Source organism: Vanessa cardui, chromosome 19 (assembly GCF_905220365.1).
Source record: "Vanessa cardui chromosome 19, ilVanCard2.1, whole genome shotgun sequence".
In the NCBI taxonomy this organism is placed as follows: domain Eukaryota; kingdom Metazoa; phylum Arthropoda; class Insecta; order Lepidoptera; family Nymphalidae; genus Vanessa; species Vanessa cardui.
Window position 1 is genome coordinate 4,922,729 of NC_061141.1, and position 21,641 is coordinate 4,944,369.

The window sequence follows — 21,641 nt, forward strand, 5'->3', positions numbered from 1 at the left end:
GACTCAAAGATACTCGTTGAGGTTTGTAGTAAAGGAATTGTTGATTGTAGTAGAACGGAAGTTCATAAAAAGCGACCAATTTGAGTCTAACTCGCTTTGGAGTGATTCCGGGTGAATTACTCCGATTGGGAAGATTAGACGACTACTACAAACGTCAAAAACGACTCAAAGATACTCGTTGAGGTTTGTAGTAAAGGAATTGTTGATTGTAGTAGAACGGAAGTTCATAAAAAGCGACCAATTTGAGTCTAACTCGCTTTGGAGTGATTACGGGTGAATTACTCCGATTGGGAAGATTAGACGACTACTACAAACGTCAAAAACGACTCAAAGATACTCGTTGAGGTTTGTAGTAAAGGAATTGTTGATTGTAGTAGAACGGAAGTTCATAAAAAGCGACCAATTTGAGTCTAACTCGCTTTGGAGTGATTCCGGGTGAATTACTCCGATTGGGAAGATTAGACGACTATTACAAACGTCAAAAACGACTCAAAGATACTTGTTGAGGTTTGTAGTAAAGGAATTGTTGATTGTAGTAGAACGGAAGTTCATAAAAAGCGACCAATTTGAGTCTAACTCGCTTTGGAGTGATTCCGGGTGAATTACTCCGGTTGTGAAGATTAGACGACTACTACAAACGTCAAAAACGACTCAAAGATACTCGTTGAGGTTTGTAGTAAAGGAATTGTTGATTGTAGTAGAACGGAAGTTCATAAAAAGCGACCAATTTGAGTCTAACTAGCTTTGGGGTGATTCCGGGTGAATTACTCCGATTGGGAAGATTAGACGACTACTACAAACGTCAAAAACGACTCAAAGATACTTGTTGAGGTTTGTAGTAAAGGAATTGTTGATTGTAGTAGAACGGAAGTTCATAAAAAGCGACCAATTTGAGTCTAACTCGCTTTGGAGTGATTCCGGGTGAATTACTCCGGTTGTGAAGATTAGACGACTACTACAAACGTCAAAAACGACTCAAAGATACTCGTTGAGGTTTGTAGTAAAGGAATTGTTGATTGTAGTAGAACGGAAGTTCATAAAAAGCGACCAATTTGAGTCTAACTCGCTTTGGAGTGACTCCGAGTGAATTACTCCGATTGTGAAGATTAGACGACTACTACGAACGTCGAAACTCAAATTGGTCGCTTTTTATGAACTTCCGTTCTACTACAATCAACAATTCCTTTACTACAAACCTCAACGAGTATCTTTGAGTCGTTTTTGACGTTTGTAGTAGTCGTCTAATCTTCACAATCGGAGTAATTCACCCGGAATCACTCCAAAGCGAGTTAGACTCAAATTGGTCGCTTTTTATGAACTTCCGTTCTACTACAATCAACAATTCCTTTACTACAAACCACAACAAGCATCTTTGAGTCATTTTCGACGTTCGTAGTAGTCGTCTAATCTTCACAATCGGAGTAATTCACTCGGAGTCACTCCAAAGCGAGTTAGACTCAAATTGGTCGCTTTTTATGAACTTCCGTTCAACTACAATCAACAATTCCTTTACTACAAACCTCAACGAGTATCTTTGAGTCGTTTTTGACGTTTGTAGTAGTCATCTAGTGTTTATTTACCCTGCGTCAGCAAAAAAAAAAGTCTTCTAGTGTTTACGACCGAAGTATCTCACTCGGGATCACCCTAAAGTGAGTTTGACTCAAGTTGATCGCTTCTCATCAACTTCCGTTTCACTACAATCAACAATTCCTCTACTACAAACCTCAACGAGTATGTTTGAGTCGTTTTTGACGTTTGTAGTAGTCGTCTAATCTTCCCAATCGGAGTAATTCACCCGGAATCACTCCAAAGCGAGTTAGACTCAAATTGGTCGCTTTTTATGAACTTCCGTTCAACTACAATCAACAATTCCTTTACTACAAACCTCAACGAGTATCTTTGAGTCGTTTTTGACGTTTGTAGTAGTCGTCTAATCTTCACAATCGGAGTAATTCACCCGAAATCACTCCAAAGCGAGTTAGACTCAAATTGGTCGCTTTTTATGAACTTCCGTTCTACTACAATCAACAATTCCTTTACTACAAACCACAACAAGCATCTTTGAGTCATTTTCGACGTTCGTAGTAGTCGTCTAGTGTTCACAACCGGAGTAATTCAATCTTCATCACTTCGAAGCGAGTTTGACTCAAGTTGATTGCTCCTTATCAACTGCTGTTTTACCACAATCGAAAATTCTTTTACTTTGAAGCACAATTTAGGCAAAAGCTTCAATAACGATTAACTTTAACGAAAAAAAAAAAAAAAATTATTAATAAAAAAAAAAAAAATTCAACATATAACTACAAACGAAAATTCGTTTACTACAATCAACTACTAACGATTTCCTATAGGAATCAACCGTTAGAAGTTATTTTTTGCATATCCGGGGGATGGCTATTTTTGGATGACCCATATTTTTTTTTCGGTCAAACTACAAACAATTTTTTTTTCACTACAATCAACTACATACCAAGCTCTTCGATAATGCGTTAAAAAAAATGCGATTTTCTTAATTAGGGTGCCAGGTTCACATAGGTCCGGTTCTTCTCAGGTCAGGGTATTTTCTTTTCCGAATCGGTGGTACTGTTTCATTTGACCACCAGTAAGAAAGTGTAATACTTCTATATTGAATAAAGAAATTTGAGTTTGAGATGAGTTTAATTGTGTATACAGTTTAAAATTACAATCCAATACGCAATTCCAGACCGCGTATTGTTATTTATGTACTTCAAAATCTATTGTTATTTTTTTTATTATAGTTTAAGACTTCTTAGTTTATATTTCATATTATGACCATTAGCTAGTTAGTCCCACAGTATAGTAAGAAAATTTAAAGTCAAATTGTTGTAGCTAAACAAAACACTATATTTGATTTCGCGGAATAACACTAAATGAACTTTAAGCTTAACTGTTGATCTTATTAAACCGTACATAAAAGGTTTCTAGAAGAACGAAATAGGCAAAATACCTAAATCCAAATTCAATTGTCTCAATGGTAAGTAACCTAAGACAAACTAATCTGTTAAATTATAACTTTCAAAATGTAATGCGCATATTAATTAATTTTATAATCATTTTTAGAAAAACATTTGATACTGATACGTTTTGTATCATCGATCATTATTCTAAGCATCGAAACTGTTTTGTATCTACTTGAAAGGCAGTCAGCTGAATTCAAAACAACTCTAACCTCGTTGCTAATATTATAAGCGATAAACTAATGACAATAAATACCGGAGTTCCCCAAGAGTCTGTTCTCTCTGCGTAATGTTTCTTTAATTCCAGCTTTACGTATATGACGTAAAAAAATCATTCTCGTTGGACAGTACTGTAAAAGACATCTGATAAAGTGCAGCAGTTAGCTTAAAACTGAAAGTTTAAGACAGGTCATAGTAGAGCGAACGAATGCAACGTTCAATTTATTTTCGTGGTCTGGAGAAGACAATCTATTCACTTTTAGCGAAAATATTATCTTTGAATTTGACTCCTACTTTTTGAAATGCACCTATTTCAGAACTATAATGCATTGCTTTAATATCTTAACATGAAGCAGCTATATGTTATCAACTTTAAAAACAATCTCGGCAAAAGTGTAAAAAAGACGAAAACCTTGGTCTCCTAGACAAAGTCGAACGATGCTATACACCTAAACATAAAACTTTTTATAATAAGAAATATATTAAGTTCTTTAGTATTGGTCGTGAGAGATAGTGATAGTAATGCTTGTAAATAAAAAGAAAACATTCTAAATTTTAAGATAAACTTTTTTTAAAACGTTATAAATTTCTTTCATGTGTAATATCTCCATAACATATTACCAAAATAATGTAGTGGATTTTATCAAAAAATGGAAGCCAAAGCATCAATACAATATTATCAACTGTTTATTATTTAAAAAATAGGGTCATACTTAAATTTTATCTGATCTAAATAACATTATTTTTGAGCGTTAAAAATATATATTTTAGAATTACGAAGATTAATACATTATCCTCGTTTAAAAATACTGTTATAATTATTCCTACGGCTGTTGTAGAATACTATACAGTTAAAAAAATATGTGTATTATACGCAAGTCTCCAAAGAGCATCAAAGATTACAACTACGTAATTGAAGTACCTTAGTTAATGTTTACAGCATCAACAAGGGGCGAAGGTTAATCTTTTATCTCAAATGCTACAACTTCTTGACAAATAATTTATTCAAAATATAGTTTGAGATAAACAAAACAATAATATAATAGAAATCTCAGACACGAGGTAACCGGCTCAAAGATTGGTAACCGAGGTTACTTGTTACTCGAGAGGTCGATGTACACTACACGCATTACTTTGAGTGTTGGTCTTTTTCGAATCAATGTATTGTAACATTGCATTTGGAGGCATGTTGTTTTACTCTTTTAATACCTAAATCATGTGTACTTCTGTCACGCAGATGTATCATGTAATTTTTATTTTATCGAATGTACCTACTAACTATAACATTAAAGACGAAGCAATCTGACCCCTACTATGTTTTCTTTCTATTTTAACTTTTCGTCACTTTGCCTATTTCACTTAATAGTGCTTATAAACTAGCGCTTTAACGCGGGATATTATGAATCAACAAGAACAATATTATGTAAATATGATAAGAAGGAACGAGAAATCAGACGCATACTGATGCATCATTGAGTAGCTTATAGTAAAGAGCTACAAAAATATAAGTACACTAAAAATCCGTCTTAAGAAATATAATGAATTATAAAAAAATAAATAAATATGAGACAACATCACATACATTACTCTGATCCCAATGTAAGTAGCTGAAGCACTTGTGTTATGGAAATCAGAAGTAACGACGGTACCACAAACATCCAGACCCAAGACAACATAGAAAACTAATGGTAATCTACATCGACTCGGTCGGGAATAGAACCCAGGACCTCAGAGTGGCGTACCCATGAAAACCGGTGTACACACCACTCGACCATGAAGGTCGTCATAATATCAATGTAATCATATCAACTATAGAAAAATCATTCTATCTCCATAGAGCCCTTCCTTCCCGGACTTCATATTGTTGAAGGCTCGTCTAACCCGCCCACTCATTAATTATTCTACCGCCAAATACTAATACTTTGTATGACTATGTTCCGGTTGATAATGAGTCAATATAATTAAAGGCACAAGGACAAAGGAATGAGACCTTAGCCGCTATTATAGGCTGTGTCAATGCATATTTGACAAACACTTATAACTAAAAAAAAAAACCGCTTATTTCTATTAAGGTTCTATTATTAAAATATCTGATTTACTATGAATAAAGACAGTAAATTATTAAGAAAAAAAAGATATAATTCCATGAACTATACGTAATGTCACATTACTGTCTGAAAAGTAAGGTGTTTATTAAAGTGAGGTTGCAAGTTGAAAATCGAATAACACACATTAATTATCTATGGACTAACGTAAGCGTTGCGTATACACGAAATGGAATCAGCTGTTATTCTCGGTGAGAATGTTTTGTCTGTGCCGGTGCATGTCTGTAGTATTTGAATGAATCATAAACATGAGCTATATGGAAATCTAAACGATTTCGATATTACAAGATTATCTATGATTTGTTTGATCGCAAATACGACGTCTGTGATTGTCTGCCAGATGTCTGCCAGAGAAGACATAAGTAAGACAAGATATGAACATACGCGATTAGCTGTGTTGCCACGCTACGTACTAGACATGTTACATGTTTGTAAAGAAAAATCTATTTAAAACGAACGAAAAATTATTTAACTACTTTAGATCATGACTTAGGTTTTCTTTCCAATAAAGGCAAATTAACTTATAACAGAAGAGACATGATTTTTTTTTAATTTAAATATTATTAATCTTAATTTAAGGACTTTCTGCCATAACAACCATATGTAACTTTACTAATGTGAAATGTCATGTATCCGAAACAGATTTTTGATATTGTAATACAATATTCAATAAATTATTGGAAAATAAATCAGTAGATTCCAACAAAAATATGAGAATTGCAGGGTAAATATTATTAAAACTTATAGATTCTACTAGTTCAAATTAAAATTTCATACCGAGATGATTACCAAATCAATATTTAATCTCATAGAAAGATTAATTCTACCTTGAATCAAAACATTTGTAAAAAATTAAGAATAACAAAAACCAATACTAGAAGTATTACATTAATAGTGACATCTAGTGTGAACTAGATAAATGATATCTTTCAATAATAAACAAAAAACGCCATCTATGTATTGGAACTTATGATATCATCTATCGGAGAAATCATATAAAAATAACTTTAAAACAAAACTGGAAATAGAATATATGTCAATATGCTCTGTATTTTCTTTCCATAAGTTATTTTTACATTACTTATAATTAAAAGATGAACAACATGTATCTATTATTGATTATATATTTTAACTTTTGATCTATGTAGCTCGAAATGTCTTGAGAATGAGAGTTAAGTGTTTTAGAGACAGAGATCTCATCTATTTAGTATGTTTGCTTCTATAAAATAAATTATATACCTAAACGAAAGGTAGTCAATATCATGGACACCAATGTGTAAGATAAGAACATGTACAATTTAGTAAAAAAACACTAAGAAACTATCAAAATTATATATTTGCATAACTCCACTTTATATAGTAAAACTTGTGCACCTATTTTGTGACCAGACATCTTCATGAAGCCTAAGCCTAAGGTAGCTTCTTAAGCATTAAAAACACTTTATCAAAGATTTATATTAAAACTATTTTGTAAAAATGTTAATGTGTATTATTAATATTTGTCATGATTATGACTTTGTTACAATAAATTTTACAGGTCATTTTCAATGTTATTTGTCAAGTCAATTTATCTTGTACCTCTTATATACTATATGCACTTAGTTTTTTCTAAGGTATATCATATTTCATCCAATGTTCTTTTTTCGGTTTTGTGCTTTCACTGTCACCATATTCATCCGAACACTTGATATAAGATGCTATTCAACAATTACTTTATATTATAAAAAGCATGTGCAAGTTTTATTGGTTAAATAGATAATTAATTTTATAAATACTTTATTGGTACAAATAATGTAGGAAAAAATATATATCAGACTTTTATCAGATTTATCCTGAGATTAAATAGATATATTTTTATCTTTATCAGATGAAAGATGATAAAATATATTTTGGAATGATTAAAGATGGTTGTAATAATATCATATGAATTTTGAATATGAAAATATATAATAACAAAATTAAATATTATTAAGCTATTAATAAGATTACCATAGAATTCCTTTAAAAAGGTTGATGAAAATCTTGAATCTTATTGTGCAATACTTCTAAACAGAATAATTACACAAATGTCGGACGGAAATCAGATTGAACAAGGAAATGGTGTCAAAAGCAAATGAATAAAGATTTGATTTCGATACCGAAATATTTGATAATGTGTACATATTCCTATTTTTACTATTCCATTATTCTAATCTTTGACAACATTTCATTAAGACTTTACAATAATAAACACCATTTACAAAACCATAAACAACATTGACAAAGGAAATTTAAACTTACATTGTGTGATTCCTCCTCCAAAACAGCCATGGTCTCAAAATCAATATTCATCGTTTTATATGTATCACTTAAACTTGTTAACACCAAAACAAAACGTCTTAGGATACTAAATAAACAAGAAAAACAGAAAATATATCAAAATATTAACATCCAACAAACGTATTGTTTACAAACTGGCAAGGTCATTTGACATATTTTGGTAACTTACGTCACGTGACGTCATATTGATCTTTTAATTATTAAGGCTTAGATGTTCCTAAAAATGTAAAATAAATAAAAAATGCAAAATAAATACTAGAACTAAAATAATATTTTTGAATTATTTTTAATGTGTACATGTTACTTGTCATTGTTTACTTTTTTGGTTTTCATTAACTCATAACTGGTCGGAGTATTCGAACACTGAGCACAGATAACACGTATAAATGAAAATGTAAGTTATATAATCTATATCACAGCAAAAAATGTTGCTGCATCAAATAAAGCAACGTCAATTTTTTTCAACCTCACGAAAAATCTTTCTGTGATAACTCTGTAGTTTTATGTTTTGTGACCGTGCGATGTGGCCTTAAGAAGTAGAAAAATCCTTTTTTTTAATCTATTTTATTTTAGGATGTGTATAGAGTGTGGTATAGCAGCGGTGTTACTGTATATTTGCAAATAGTTTATGCATTAGCTTCAGTGTCATTTAGATATCACGATGCGTATCGGTTTTGTGTTATACTGGTGCGTATTTGCTTTTCATCTGTGTAAAGCGGATGATGGGGAGAGGACAGAATCTAGGGAGGGTGGGCGAAGGCCGCAGTGGGGGCCCATGGTGCGAAGTGGTTCATTCATCAGCGACTCGGCAAGTGCAGCGTCAAATGAAATAAGTAAGTATCTCAGACAGTTTGTTGGCTCATGTCACCTGTTGGCGTCCCTAATTCAAATCACTAGCATCGAAGCCAAGAACATTAAACGATGTTTTATTATATTATACAATTATCAAAATTAAATAACAATTAAGGCTACAATAATGACCTTAAAACTAGTAGTTACCTTATCTGGAAATACGAGAACCGTCTGGCCCTGTTCCATAAATAAAAATAATAAATATTCTTTTGAACACCTGTTCACATATATAGAAACTGCTTATTAATAGATTAAATTTAATAAATTACTTTGAGTGACAGATTCCTTACAGATGCTCAGTTTGAATCATAATTTATGTTAAATATTTTTCATATACTTTACATGATTGTAAGTCTTACATCAACTTATTATACATTTTTATAATACCTAATAGTATTTTAGTATACTCTTGTTAGTGAGTGAATTCTAAATATAAGTAACAGATGTGTTTGTTTGTCTTTAAGCGTGGGAAAAAATGTATAAATCATATCCTGTAACCACTTAGAATGAAATGTAATTGTATTAAAAATATTAATTTGATATTTGAAATCATTTCAAATATAGAATACATGATTTTTCAATACTTACAAATTTAATTTACCAATTAAACTTTACATAAGATAAGATAATATTTTCATTTATTTAAACATTTTTTGTGCTTTCACAATATTACTAATTGAAATAATAAAAATATAAAACTACATATACAATACAATCAATATAAGAGATTTTTTTTATTTATTGTATAAGAATATGAAATAATGGAAATGTCTAGTAATATTTATAATTTGATAAATATTTAACAAAATACCTGTTTTATAATTAGTCATAATTATGTTTTTTATTAAATTAAAAACAGTAAGTTTATACCTGTTACCTGATATAATTTTAAAATAATTATATTTATATTAAATAGCAATATATACAAAGATAATGAGCATATATGATGTCTATTAATATATTGTTATAATTTTGGTTGATTGTATTTTATACAACTCAAAAATAATACACTGAGTATGTTTTTGTATATGATAATGTTTTCACTAAAATTTCTCATATTAACAAGGTTAGTCTGAATTTTCCTTAATTTAAGGAAGATCTTCAAATTGAAAACCTTCAAGGTATAAAAATAATGAGACCTTGTTCGGTAATTGGTCGCTTGTAACCCGATGGAATCAAAACATTGATCAATTGTTTCAATGACAAACAATTAGTAACATATGCTTGCAGTTTCTAATTTGTAATATAAACTCATTAGTACTTACCTCTTTTAAAAAAAACCTTTCAAAATATTTCTTTGGTTTGTCTAACAAACCCTTATGGTTTCGTATTCTATATTTAAAACTGTATATAAGTACTGTTTTATCTACTATAACTGTCTTTACTAAGAAAACTTCAGGTATATCAAATGAAATGAACACAATAAGAACTGAAATTTATTATTATTTATTATGTACTGATTGTAATCAAAACACATCTGCATAAAATATTGAAACACAATGCACCATAACACATAGTTAAGTACAAATTAAAATAGTTTTTTTGACTCCTTTTCCTGTTTATATTTTTGCCATCATAATTCAATATTTTATTTATCAGAGCGAAAATTGTTACAACCTTTTTTTTTTGTAACTAGTTTCCGCCCGTTGAGTCACTCGCGTTTGATATCGGCGTCAAATGTTAGGTACTCTATTCTATTCTATACCTCTGATAAAGTTAATACAAAATATCATGATGATCACTTGATTAATCATAGCATATCAAACTTACATTCGCGTTTATAATTTTAGTTATGATAGTCAGGTGAACTGGCAAATGAGCAAACTCCACCAGTGATAATTATTCTGGGGAGAAGACAAAGTGCATTAGATACGATCGAAGTTTTGTCCGACTTCGATTTCGTTTAAATTATTCAACTCGTCAATTGTTGATCACGTGATTAATCGTGTTCAATAATTGATGTTTTGGTATTTTCAACAAACGATACAGACAATCGCTTGCTACTGATTAGGCACAGTGGTAGCCTTAACAATGACACAAATATATTGCCTACAGGTGAGAATGAGTATATAATTTCACTCAATCGAAGTCACGCGATAAAATTCTAATAAGAATCTCTTGTTGAAGTATTCTGGTTTGTATTGTCGTGTGTGAACGACCCTGAGCGTTTCGCATTGCGTTATTGTAAGATCAAAATACACAAGCATAAAACAGTGGTATTTTGCGGTGATTTATATTAAGCGTATCAGATTGTAGTCTCGATATCCACATCAGAGTTTTGTTACTATACTAATAAACGGCGATTATATAATTTTGATTCGATTGTAATAATGACGATTGTATTTTATACATATACTTTATCGCTACTGAATTATATGTATACACGTGTCCGTTGTTAGTGGAATTTTTCGTTGCGTTTTTGACAGTTTTGGTCTATGTAATGTTTATTAATTAACATAGAACACTCAACCGCCTGAATCGTGCAAACATATTATACTATTAAAAGCTATCTTAAGAAGAATTGGTTAGAAGCGGTTCACAGCAGCCGTTTGCCGAATTATTTACTCGTATATTTTTATAGTGCGATAGCTACTTCAATGACTACGCCTTAATCCGTCTCCGATTAAAAAAAAAAAAACAAAACAGGTACATTAACAAAAGATAGTATGTAAAAAAAATGACCAATGTTTATTATGTGTATGTGGAACTATTCTGTAAGATATCCAAGCACGACGTAGAAGTTACCTTGTGAAATTAGATGATTATAACGATATGAATACAATATAAATATTCCTATATGTATTGCGTATTATTGTAATAAGTACAATGTATTACGATCGTGTTGTGAAATTGTTTCCATCGAGTGTCAAATTTGTTTTAAACAAAATGTCTTTTTAGGCTTTATATAAATAACTAGTTGTCCCCTGCGGATTCGCTCGCGTTTTAGGGGGTTAGGTGTCATGTGTTAGGCATAAAAATAGCCTATATTCTTTCTTGGAGTTCAAGTATGCTTCATACCAAATTTCATCAAATTCGCTTCAATCGTTTTGACGTGAAAGATCGACAAACTAACAGTTACTTTCCATATATAATACATGTCATTATAGGAAATATGACAATTTTGTACTATTTTAAGCAGTCATATTTCGAAGAATACTTCCCAATTCTATTGCATCGACTATTATAACAAGCATTGTAAACAAGCCAGATGTTTTAATGATTTAAACATCTGGGAAAATAAAACGTCAAAAGTGCTTTTATGGATGAATATCATTAAAGATTTTTTGTCTAAGCGTACTTACGTCACAGACGAAACTACGAACTACACGAGTATTAAACAAACGTGACTAAATTAGACTACTAAACTTTTAACCATATCCTCAATAATAACCTCGTACATAGTTAATCGAAATGTAATGCATTTATTAAGTAAGGAATACTTATTTTTTATTTTATTACGTAAAGTCTGATAGCAAGCGAATGAAAATAGTTAATTATTAAATTGATTTATTTTTTAATTTCGATCGTACAATGCCTTGGTTATTCCGTAAAGTGCCTTATGCTATAACACTCTTAATACTGCTTAATACTAGAACACAGATAAATAAATATATTTTGTAAGAATATCTGACTAAAAAAATGCAAAAGCATTTACTTTTTTTATTATAATGATGTTGTTTAACGCCATAACCACTAAACGTACAGCCAATTATAGAGTTCCTGGTTGTAATGCATTAGCGGTGAAGAATGAGTATTTTGACAGTGTTACGATCGATCATGATTACCATCAGGTAATTGCTTGCTTGCATTTCTACCATAAATGAATAAATAACTTAAACTTTGCCTCTTAAAATCGGCTTTATAGAATCATTAAATCCTTTGTGGAAAAATTTATTCAGTGTAACCAATTTTATTGATATTCAAAGATATATGAAAAGGAACGTTATCGCAAAAGTTTATAAGATAATAAGTGATATCGTAAAGGCGTTTTAGAATACAAGTAAAACATGTTAATAGGAAACTATTTCACAAATAAAGATAAAAAGTCTGAACTTTCTTCATCGATTCTTGGCAGGTCAGGTTACTTTCCTTTTCCCAACTGGCAATTGTTTTTACGCAGACTATCAATGAGTTTGTCTAGTTCTTGTACGTCGAATAAATGTATTGTAATTTGTGATGTTTGGTTAGCAATGTAACCAATGATATTCTAATAAACAGATATGTTATACCCATACTAAACAACAGAAAAACGTGTGCCGCGCCGGGGACCGTTTATTTTACATTTCGTTACAAGTAAAAACGATAGCTTGATAAGAACAATAAGTAAAAGGGATAACTAGATGTTTTAATTACGCAAAACGTATTACTACATAATTATGATGTATTATAACGTGTTACTGGCATAATTATGATGAAAACGACTAAAGGCAAAAGTAAAACCTAATTGGGACGTTTTCTAGTCTTCACTTTTTGCGCGTTGATGACATATCTGTTTACTAGAACATCATTGAATGTAACGATGAAATTTTCAATACAAACGTTAATATTTGTACATTCGATCTGTTATCACGTGGTCGAAATGTTCAAGTTGTCTAAAATAGTCGGGTATGAAATTCGTCTGCCATTGATCTTGTCATATCGTGACTCGTGAGTCATGCTGTCTGCCGTCTACCGAAACTATGTGACGTGTCACACAGATATCTTATCTTTCTACTTATAAATTAATTTAATAAAAATTTGATAATAGAGTTTGTTTTTGTATTAAGTCGTTTTAACGTTATAATCATAGTCTAGTGATGTGTGTATTTAAATGATATAAAAGTATGCACTTACAGCGCTTTTGAATTAAGCCCTAAGGCATTTAAAAATATAAGGCCGTCACAGGATTTCAATAATGTAAATAGTTCAAAGTTGGTTATTGAAATAAATCATATAAGAAAAAAATTGTAACGTCGCGCAGAAGTAGAAGTCAATATCTCTGGACAACAGTTCACATCCGCTAGGTAGGGACCCTTCGTCATCCAGAGTGCAGATGACAAAGAAAACTGGTCGTAGCGTGTTAGTAGCCGCCTTACTGATGATGGTATACGGATCATTATCGATGAGACAAAAGTTGCCTTGAAAATATTTTGTATGGGAGTGACAGTCGCCACAAATGACAGTATTATTTTGTATGTTTTGTATATTTAAATGTAAATCATAGTTTAATTCTATAAAAAACTTGTCATAAAAGTTTTAATTATAGGTTTTATTCAAATACCTGTTTTATTATTTGAACTTAAAAAAAATTATTTGTATAATTTTAATTTACTTTAATCGTAATTTTACCGTTTATAAAAAGAATCTGCGTAGAATATTTGAACAACTGAATTTTGTTCTTGTAATCTAGTTTCGGACAGTATTTACCAGACGTTGATACTAACATGTTCCGTTGGTAACAAGAAACCTCATTTCGATTTATTTGAAAATTTTATACAAACGTTAACGTACTTTTTAAATAGGTCGACTAGATTTTATCTGTGGTTTTGTTCTCGTACATTTCATTATCTTTACATATTATAAAACAAAGTCGGTCGTCGCTGTCTGTCCCTATGTTTGCTTAGATCTTTAAAATTACACATTTCAATAGGAAGGTTTATATGTATAAATAAAAAAAATATTTGTATCTTAGGATTTGGTTTTTATCGTAGGGTTGACTGACATCGGCTCCAAATATATCAATAACTATAAGTACGTTATATAATCGTGAATCGACTTTTCAGTAGTCTAATATTTTTCATTTCATCTAACTTAGGAGGATTCAAAAATATTTGTTGAATACGCTTATTACGTATACGCTAATTTTTATTCCTTTTTAGTGCACATTACTTTGTTTTTAAATAATCGACTTCAAACAAAACACTATTTTAAAACACGAGATAGGTGTAGTAAATAACAGTATTGTTCACATTATAAAGGTCTTAAACAAATGTGTCAAACGTTCTGCATCAGCATAGCAGCCGTGCGAAGTCGGGCGGCCAGCTAGTCATCTATCAAGATATATATAAAATATGAATAAATAAATATGAGACAACATTACATACATTACTCTGATCCCAATGTAAGTAGCTAAAGCACTTGTGTTATGGAAATCAGAAGTAACGACGGTACCACAAACACCCAGACCCAAGACAATATAGAAAACTAATAGTAATCTACATGGACTCGGCCGGGAATCGAACCCGGGACCTCAGAGTGGCGTGAAACCCATGAAAACCGGTGTACACATCACTCTACCATGTAGGTCGTCGTATATGTTCAAGTAGACTCATGTAAGCATTATTTAATATTTATTATACCACCTATTTGAAATATTATCCTTACACAGTGGATCGTCATATTTCCGGAAACATATTAATATGTTACAACGTGGAATGATTGTTTTACTAGACAATTCATTTATCACTTGACTACTTATTGTTCCTTGGCTTCGTGCAAAGTGTTATGTATTGAATGCGTTATATACTCTGTCTTTTTCTGTCTTTAACAACGTCTTTGCATCTCTCTCTCTCTCTCTATTTAATAATGATTGGTTGAGTGTTTAGTGACCTAAAATCGTAATAAACTCTCCGCATTTGTATTATAAGATATAAATTTCGAAATTGAAAACGTTGATATCAATCATACTGCAAGTTGTTCTGAGATAAGACTTATCTGAATAAACACTCTTGAAAATTGCCGTATAATTTGAGCAATACATTTCACTTTTTTGACAGTAACGGATGGAAATCGCTTGATAACTAATTCCGGCACTCAGCACATCTCAAAAGCAAATATTATTTAAATACAATTAAATGAGAGATAAATAAAATTTTAACAAAAAGAAAAACCGACTTCAAACAAAACACTATTTAAAAACAAATAAAAATGTAGTGCATTTTTATTAAAAAAGTAATAAAAATAATTGCATATTTAACATATTTTGAGAGTCCTCCTAGGTAAAATGAAATGAAAAATATTAGACTACTTAAAAGTCGATTTATGATTATATAATGTAGTTATAGTTATTGTTATATTTGGAGCCGGTGTCAGCCACGGGCACACGCTTCAACAATCAAAAGAAAGAAGCGATACGAGCCTCTTGATTGACCCAGTATAATATCGTATAAAAGGTAATTTGTAAGAAACATATTTCTTAAAGTACTCTCGTATTGTCTTTTGATAGATATAGTATAGGGTTGGCTGACACCGACTCCGTGAGAAGTCGGGGCGGGTCGCTAGTTGATTATAATATTCGATTATGACAATTACATGAACATAACCACGTACCGGAAGGTGATTGAAATATCCAAGTAACCCATAAATAAAAGATTCGACCGAGTATTGCTAACGTGCTCCTCAGAATTGTTCCGTTCCCTCCAGTTCCTTTAATTTGTCATGGATCCTGTGCTCAGAACCTTACCAAACTTTCACCAAACTACCCTTAAAGTATATACTTTATAATAAAAAAAGACTCATCAAAATTGTGCCAACCAATTTTGAGTTATTCACCTATTTATCGCGCACATACATAATGCAAATTTAAGACTTATGTCGTTTTCATACGGATACCATCATCGGAAAAAAATAAAATTAAAATGGGACCCCACGGGAAGCACTACCTTTCAAACAAAAAAAAAATTATGAAAATCGGTCCACCCAGTAAAAAGTTATGAGGTAACAAACATAAAAAAAAATACAGACGAATTGATAACCTCCTCCTTTTTGAAGTCGGTTGAAAAGTACTTCTAGCATACTGATTCGTGAGTGGTAAGACAACGATAGCTTCTCAATTGCATCTCGTAGATAATCCTAGTAGTTCCTATAATTAAAGGAATTCATTTGTGGGGAAGAGCATAAATCTATTTTTTAAATATGCTCTACATAAATCGTTAACCTTAACTTATATGTCCCATAAAAAAAAGAATTAGGTACAGGCGTTCTTACCATTGCGCCAACTCAATAAAATATCTATTTTTTTATGGTATAGGTTGGCGGACGAGCATATGGGCCACCTGATGGTAAGTGGTCACCATTACCCATAGACAATGAAGCTGTAAGGAATATTAACTATTCCTTACATCGTCAATGTACCACCAATCTTGGGAACTAAGATGACCTCCGTGGTCGAGTGGTGTGTACACCGGTTTTCATGGGTACGCCACTCTGAGGTCCCGGGTTCGATTCCCGGCCGAGTCGATGTAGATTACCATTAGTTTTCTATGTTGTCTTGGGTCTGGGTGTTTGTGGTATCGTCGTTACTTCTGATTTCCATAACACAAATGCTTCAGCTACTTACATTGGGATCAGAGTAATGTATGTGATGTTGTCTCATATTTATATTTATGTCCCATGTGCCTGTAGTTACAATCCTCTGTCATTAATTTCTAATCGTAATAATAATTAATATCGTACCATCTACGCCATCGATACGTTATCAATGTCAATCGTCAATAAATAGCAAATGGCCGCACACCTTGAGTATGATCAATAGCAATACATTTTAATGTCGAGGAAGTGGTTTAAAAGGCGTCTACGATTTGTCATAAATGTAAACAGAAAGCTTGGCACGCGGTTCGGACGTACGGGCTATTGTTCCTATGGCTAAATTAGTCACTACCTACTGCACTACATTAATGTTCTCACGAGATCGCCGATCGTCATATGAATTCTATGCTATACAAACTAATCTAAGCGATTCGGTGCGCGTGCGCAGACGATTAAGACGAACCGTATTAGAATTGCGCCTTGCTTGATTTAATGTATCCGTTGCTAAGTCATGAAATTATACTAATTTTTTAGCGTATGGTTGTCATAGTCAGTCCCGGGTTCGAGTCCCGGAGTCGGCAAAAATTTTTTTTTTAATTAATATTGTCTGTGTTGTGAAAGTGGCGCACTCGGATGGTACAAAGATGAATGGAAAGATGAGAATAAAGGGAATATATAAGAGTCTATCTATGTGTGCGCACACATTTGCACACTTTAATACATCATACAAAGATTGTTAGATTTAATTTATAGGTGCTAAAAATACAACAAACGAAGAAGAATATACAAATTAGACAGTCTGCTGTTTAATTATTTTAAAACATTTCCAGTAAACGATTGTTTTAATTGATGTTCGCGCGCGCTCGTAAATTTCTTTTATTTCATGTGCTATTTTGAAGTACAAACAAATTTCCTCGGCTCGAAACCGATGAAAGAACCGTAACTGTAATCAGACGGGGTCTACTTTCTTGATTTTATTAAGTACTAACTATTTTTTTCAACTTCGTCCGTATTGTCTTTAAATTGTCATAATAATTACGGCTATGAATTATACTCCCAGGAAGCTGAATAAATATTTCAGAAATGATTATGCAAAGCCATATAGGTAATATAATAATATATTACATGCTATATTATATTGTTTTTTTTTTATTTAATTTACTACATCCACAGACTCGCACTCGAAAAAACGCACGGGCATCTGCGTTTTTTTACCTCAGTATCTCATTTCGAACAGATTTTCTCTGTCGATATAAGACAACTGGTTGATATCTCCGATAAGGACCACCTCACTAGCTCCAGACAGCTGTGCCGCCATTACTATGGCTCCGAAGTGGTTCATGAGGGCTTCGTCGACCGTCAGTCGGTTGCACTTTGTGCTCTCGTTGAACCCGTATACTAGCACGGATGCCATTGTTCGTACCCTTGATTTAGCTTTTTCGCAAAATCGGCGTGTAAGTTGTTTTTTCAGATCTTTGGCGGCTTCGATTGTTGAGGTGATTACCACTTCGTTATCCTCATCAAAATTCCTGACAATGTGAGTCGTCTTTCCGCATCCTGGTACCCCGTTTATCCACGATATATGTGGCAGCTCCCAACCCACGAGAGGTGCGTCGACGCCCGGACCTTCTGAGACAGACTTTGCCATCACGAGTATCCTGTCGTCTAGCATTACTCTCGTGCATCTGGCCACTACTACCATTATATTAATTGAAGGTTTTGACTTAATAAAATTTAATACCTCTTTGTGCTATGAAAGTAGAATCTTATTTTCTTAGGGATTATTTACTAGCTTTTAAAGTGGACTTTAAGATTTTAATTTGAATAGACATTGCAACCCAGAAATATTCGTTTTTATCTCGTTCAGGGAATCGAAAAAAGAATCGGAGTCTGATCACCATGGAGGACTTACTTTTCTTTAGTATTTGAATTTATTCACGAGGCATTACAAGTTTGCACTGCAAAGATTTTCTCATAACAATACGCAATTAAGCATTGAGAATGGTTGTACAAATATTAAAAGTTACAATACATTTGCATAAATTGTAATACGTAATGAACGTATTCAAAAGAATCGAATATTGAATATATTTTTATGTACGTGTATATTGTATTTACTCATATACTCTTCAAGAAATAATCTTTTTTTGGACATAATAAAAAGCAAGCAATACTGTTATAAGCAATTATAATGTTTAAATTCTGTAACTAAGGATACTATGTAGTAGTATAGTGTTCTTTTTTTAAAATACTAGCTATGCCCGCTACCTTGTACGCCTTTAAATTAAACAAAAAAAATATTATTGTAGCTTAAGTTACTCCTTATTATATAAGTTATCTGTCAGTGAAAGTCCCGTCAAAATCGGTCCAGCCGTTTGAGAGATTAGCCGGAATAAACAGACAGACAGATAGATAAGACAGACAAACATAAATTGTAAAAAATGTTATTTTGATATATGTACCGTGTATATATAGATATGCATTGAGTAAAAAAGGGCTATCTTAATATTACAAATAGACATTCCAATTTTATTATATGTATAGATTTACTTGTTTAAAATTAATTAAGTATATCAATGTTCTATAACACGCATGAGGTATTGGTAGCTTATAGTCAAATCTGCGAACTAAACAATAACTTTTTTGTTAAATTCAAATCGTAGGCTCTCTAAGTCTCTAGTATACATATAAACATACGAGTCAACGTCTGATGTTTGCTACTGAATAGATATAGAGAGCAGGCAGTGATAACTGATGTCACGAGACGTGGTCCATAGCATCCCTGACATCGTCAGCTCGCGTCTGAGATCACTGGCTCAGTATGAGGCGCTATATCCTTATACGAAACGCCTTGATGACTAATTGTTGCATTATTATGTAGAGTGACCGTTTGAAGTGAATATGTATTGTTGTAGTATATGAAGACACAGTATTTGTTACCGGATATGGTGTTTGGATGAACTGTGTAGATTCATTTGTTTCACCTTAAATCACTATACAAATCATTTTATAAGTTAAATATAGGAATTGACATTTTATTAGCGTTAGGATAGAGCTATATCCTTTTTGTTATTTTTTTCTCCCAATATCAAAATACATATGAGTGTTACTCTTGTCTGCTGAAAAATAAAATCTTATGACGACGATATGACTATGCTCAGTGGTGTAGCTAGGTGAGGAAGGGCCCCGGTGCATAGAAAAAGAATCGGGCCCTCGCCCCCTCTTTCCCAGCCCTTTTTTAATTAATAATTCTTTAAAATTATAGATACCAAATAAGAAATCTAGTGCGCAGGGTAGTGATTTCCTAGCTGCAGAAGCTTAAGGTTTAGTTTAGAGGGCCCCCTGAACTCCGGGGCCCTGATGCACTGCACCTCCTGGCCCTACGATAGCTACGCCACTGACTATGCTCCTCCTAATTTGACATAGATATCGCCCTGCAAGCCGAGATGGCCCAATGGTTAGAACGCGTGCATTTTAACCGATGATCGCGGGTTCAAACCCAGGCAAGCACCGCTGATTCATGTGCTTAATTTGTCTTTATAATTCATCTCGTGCTCAGCGGTGAAGGAAAACATCGTGAGGAAACCTGCATGTGACAAATTTCATAGAAATTCTGCCACATGTGTATTCCCGCATTGGAACAGCGTGGTGGAAAATGTTCCAAACCTTCTCCTCAAAAGGAGAGGAGGCCTTTAGCCCAGCAGTGGGAATTTACAGGCTGTTGTTGTTTATTTGTTGTTTTCGCCCTGTATATGTAATGGAATATTCTAATAAATTATTTAAGATACAAGTGCCAGCCCAGTATTATTCCAGTAGGAGTTAGATTGTTATTCAATCCCTGTATACGTTCACAACGAATTATTCCGACAGGTTCCAAGTCTGGCAACACGCTGTGATATAAACATACCCACATACAACATACATTGGTTAAAAATATATACATATATTGCAAAGACAATGCTATAATAAATATGAGTTCAATGAAAATAAACGATGACATTTTGATATGTCATATTTCCGCTTTTTAAATACTATTGTCTTATATGACATATTATGTGTAGTTAAATAAAAACATAAATTCTTTATTCAAGTAGGCCCGTAAAAGACTTTTTAAATCGTCATGTTAAAATATGTTAAATTAATTTTAAAACTACTACCTGTTTTGAAAGAAGATTCCACCGCAAATAACCTACGAGAAACTTAGTAGTTACTCGTATTTATTTACAGAGTATGTTTCTGTATGTACGTAGTCGGTCCCAAAGTTCTGTCATATATGAAAATAGTGATAAAAAGAAAAGTACCAATTCGTTTTTTATAAATTATATATTATATGAAAGAACATTTAATAAGGAATTATATTAACTTAAAATTATTCAAAATGACCGCCCTTATTTTTAATACAGGCCTTTAGTCGCCGCGGCCAGTCGTCTATCGCAGCACGCACCATATTCATGTCTATTTCAGCGACTGCTTTTATTATAGCTGACTTTAGACCGTCCAAATTTTTATGGGGCTTAGCACACACCTTCCTCTCTAAGACTTGCCGAATTTTATAGTCCAGAGGATTAAGGTCCGGACTGGAGGAAGGCCAATCTTCATGTCTTATGAAGTCGATGTTTTGACGCTCGAACCAGGCTTGAGTGGTCTTGGCTTTATGTGCAGGTGCAGAATCTTGCTGGAACACAAAGTGATGTCCTGAAAATAACGTGTTGGGCAGGTCTTTGACATGCTGATCCAAAACCGTCTCTTGGTACACTTTTGCACTGGTTTTGACCCCTTTTTCGCAAAAATGAACCTCAGTCAGTCCGTAGTAGGATACTCCTAACCAGACCATCACTGAAGATGGATGATGCCCATGTTGCACCCGCGGAACTCTTTTTGC

General features: G+C 32.6%; 2 protein-coding genes across 2 annotated transcripts in view; one reads left to right on the top strand and one right to left on the bottom strand.

Annotated features, from left to right (window-relative positions):
* The window catches only part of LOC124537938 (REPTOR-binding partner), a 28,341-nt gene extending 20,571 nt beyond the window's left edge, over positions 1-7,770 (bottom strand). Inside the window, exon 1 of the mRNA XM_047114910.1 lies at positions 7,583-7,770. Coding sequence (XP_046970866.1) covers positions 7,583-7,633 — 51 coding nt within the window. The 5' untranslated portion in view covers positions 7,634-7,770. The remainder of the gene's footprint in view (positions 1-7,582) is intronic.
* A 271-nt stretch (positions 7,771-8,041) lies between these two features.
* LOC124538069 (stromal interaction molecule homolog) overlaps positions 8,042-21,641 on the top strand; it is a 53,457-nt gene continuing 39,857 nt past the window's right edge. Inside the window, exon 1 of the mRNA XM_047115073.1 lies at positions 8,042-8,454. Within this exon, the coding sequence (XP_046971029.1) occupies positions 8,283-8,454 (172 nt within the window). The 5' untranslated portion in view covers positions 8,042-8,282. The remainder of the gene's footprint in view (positions 8,455-21,641) is intronic.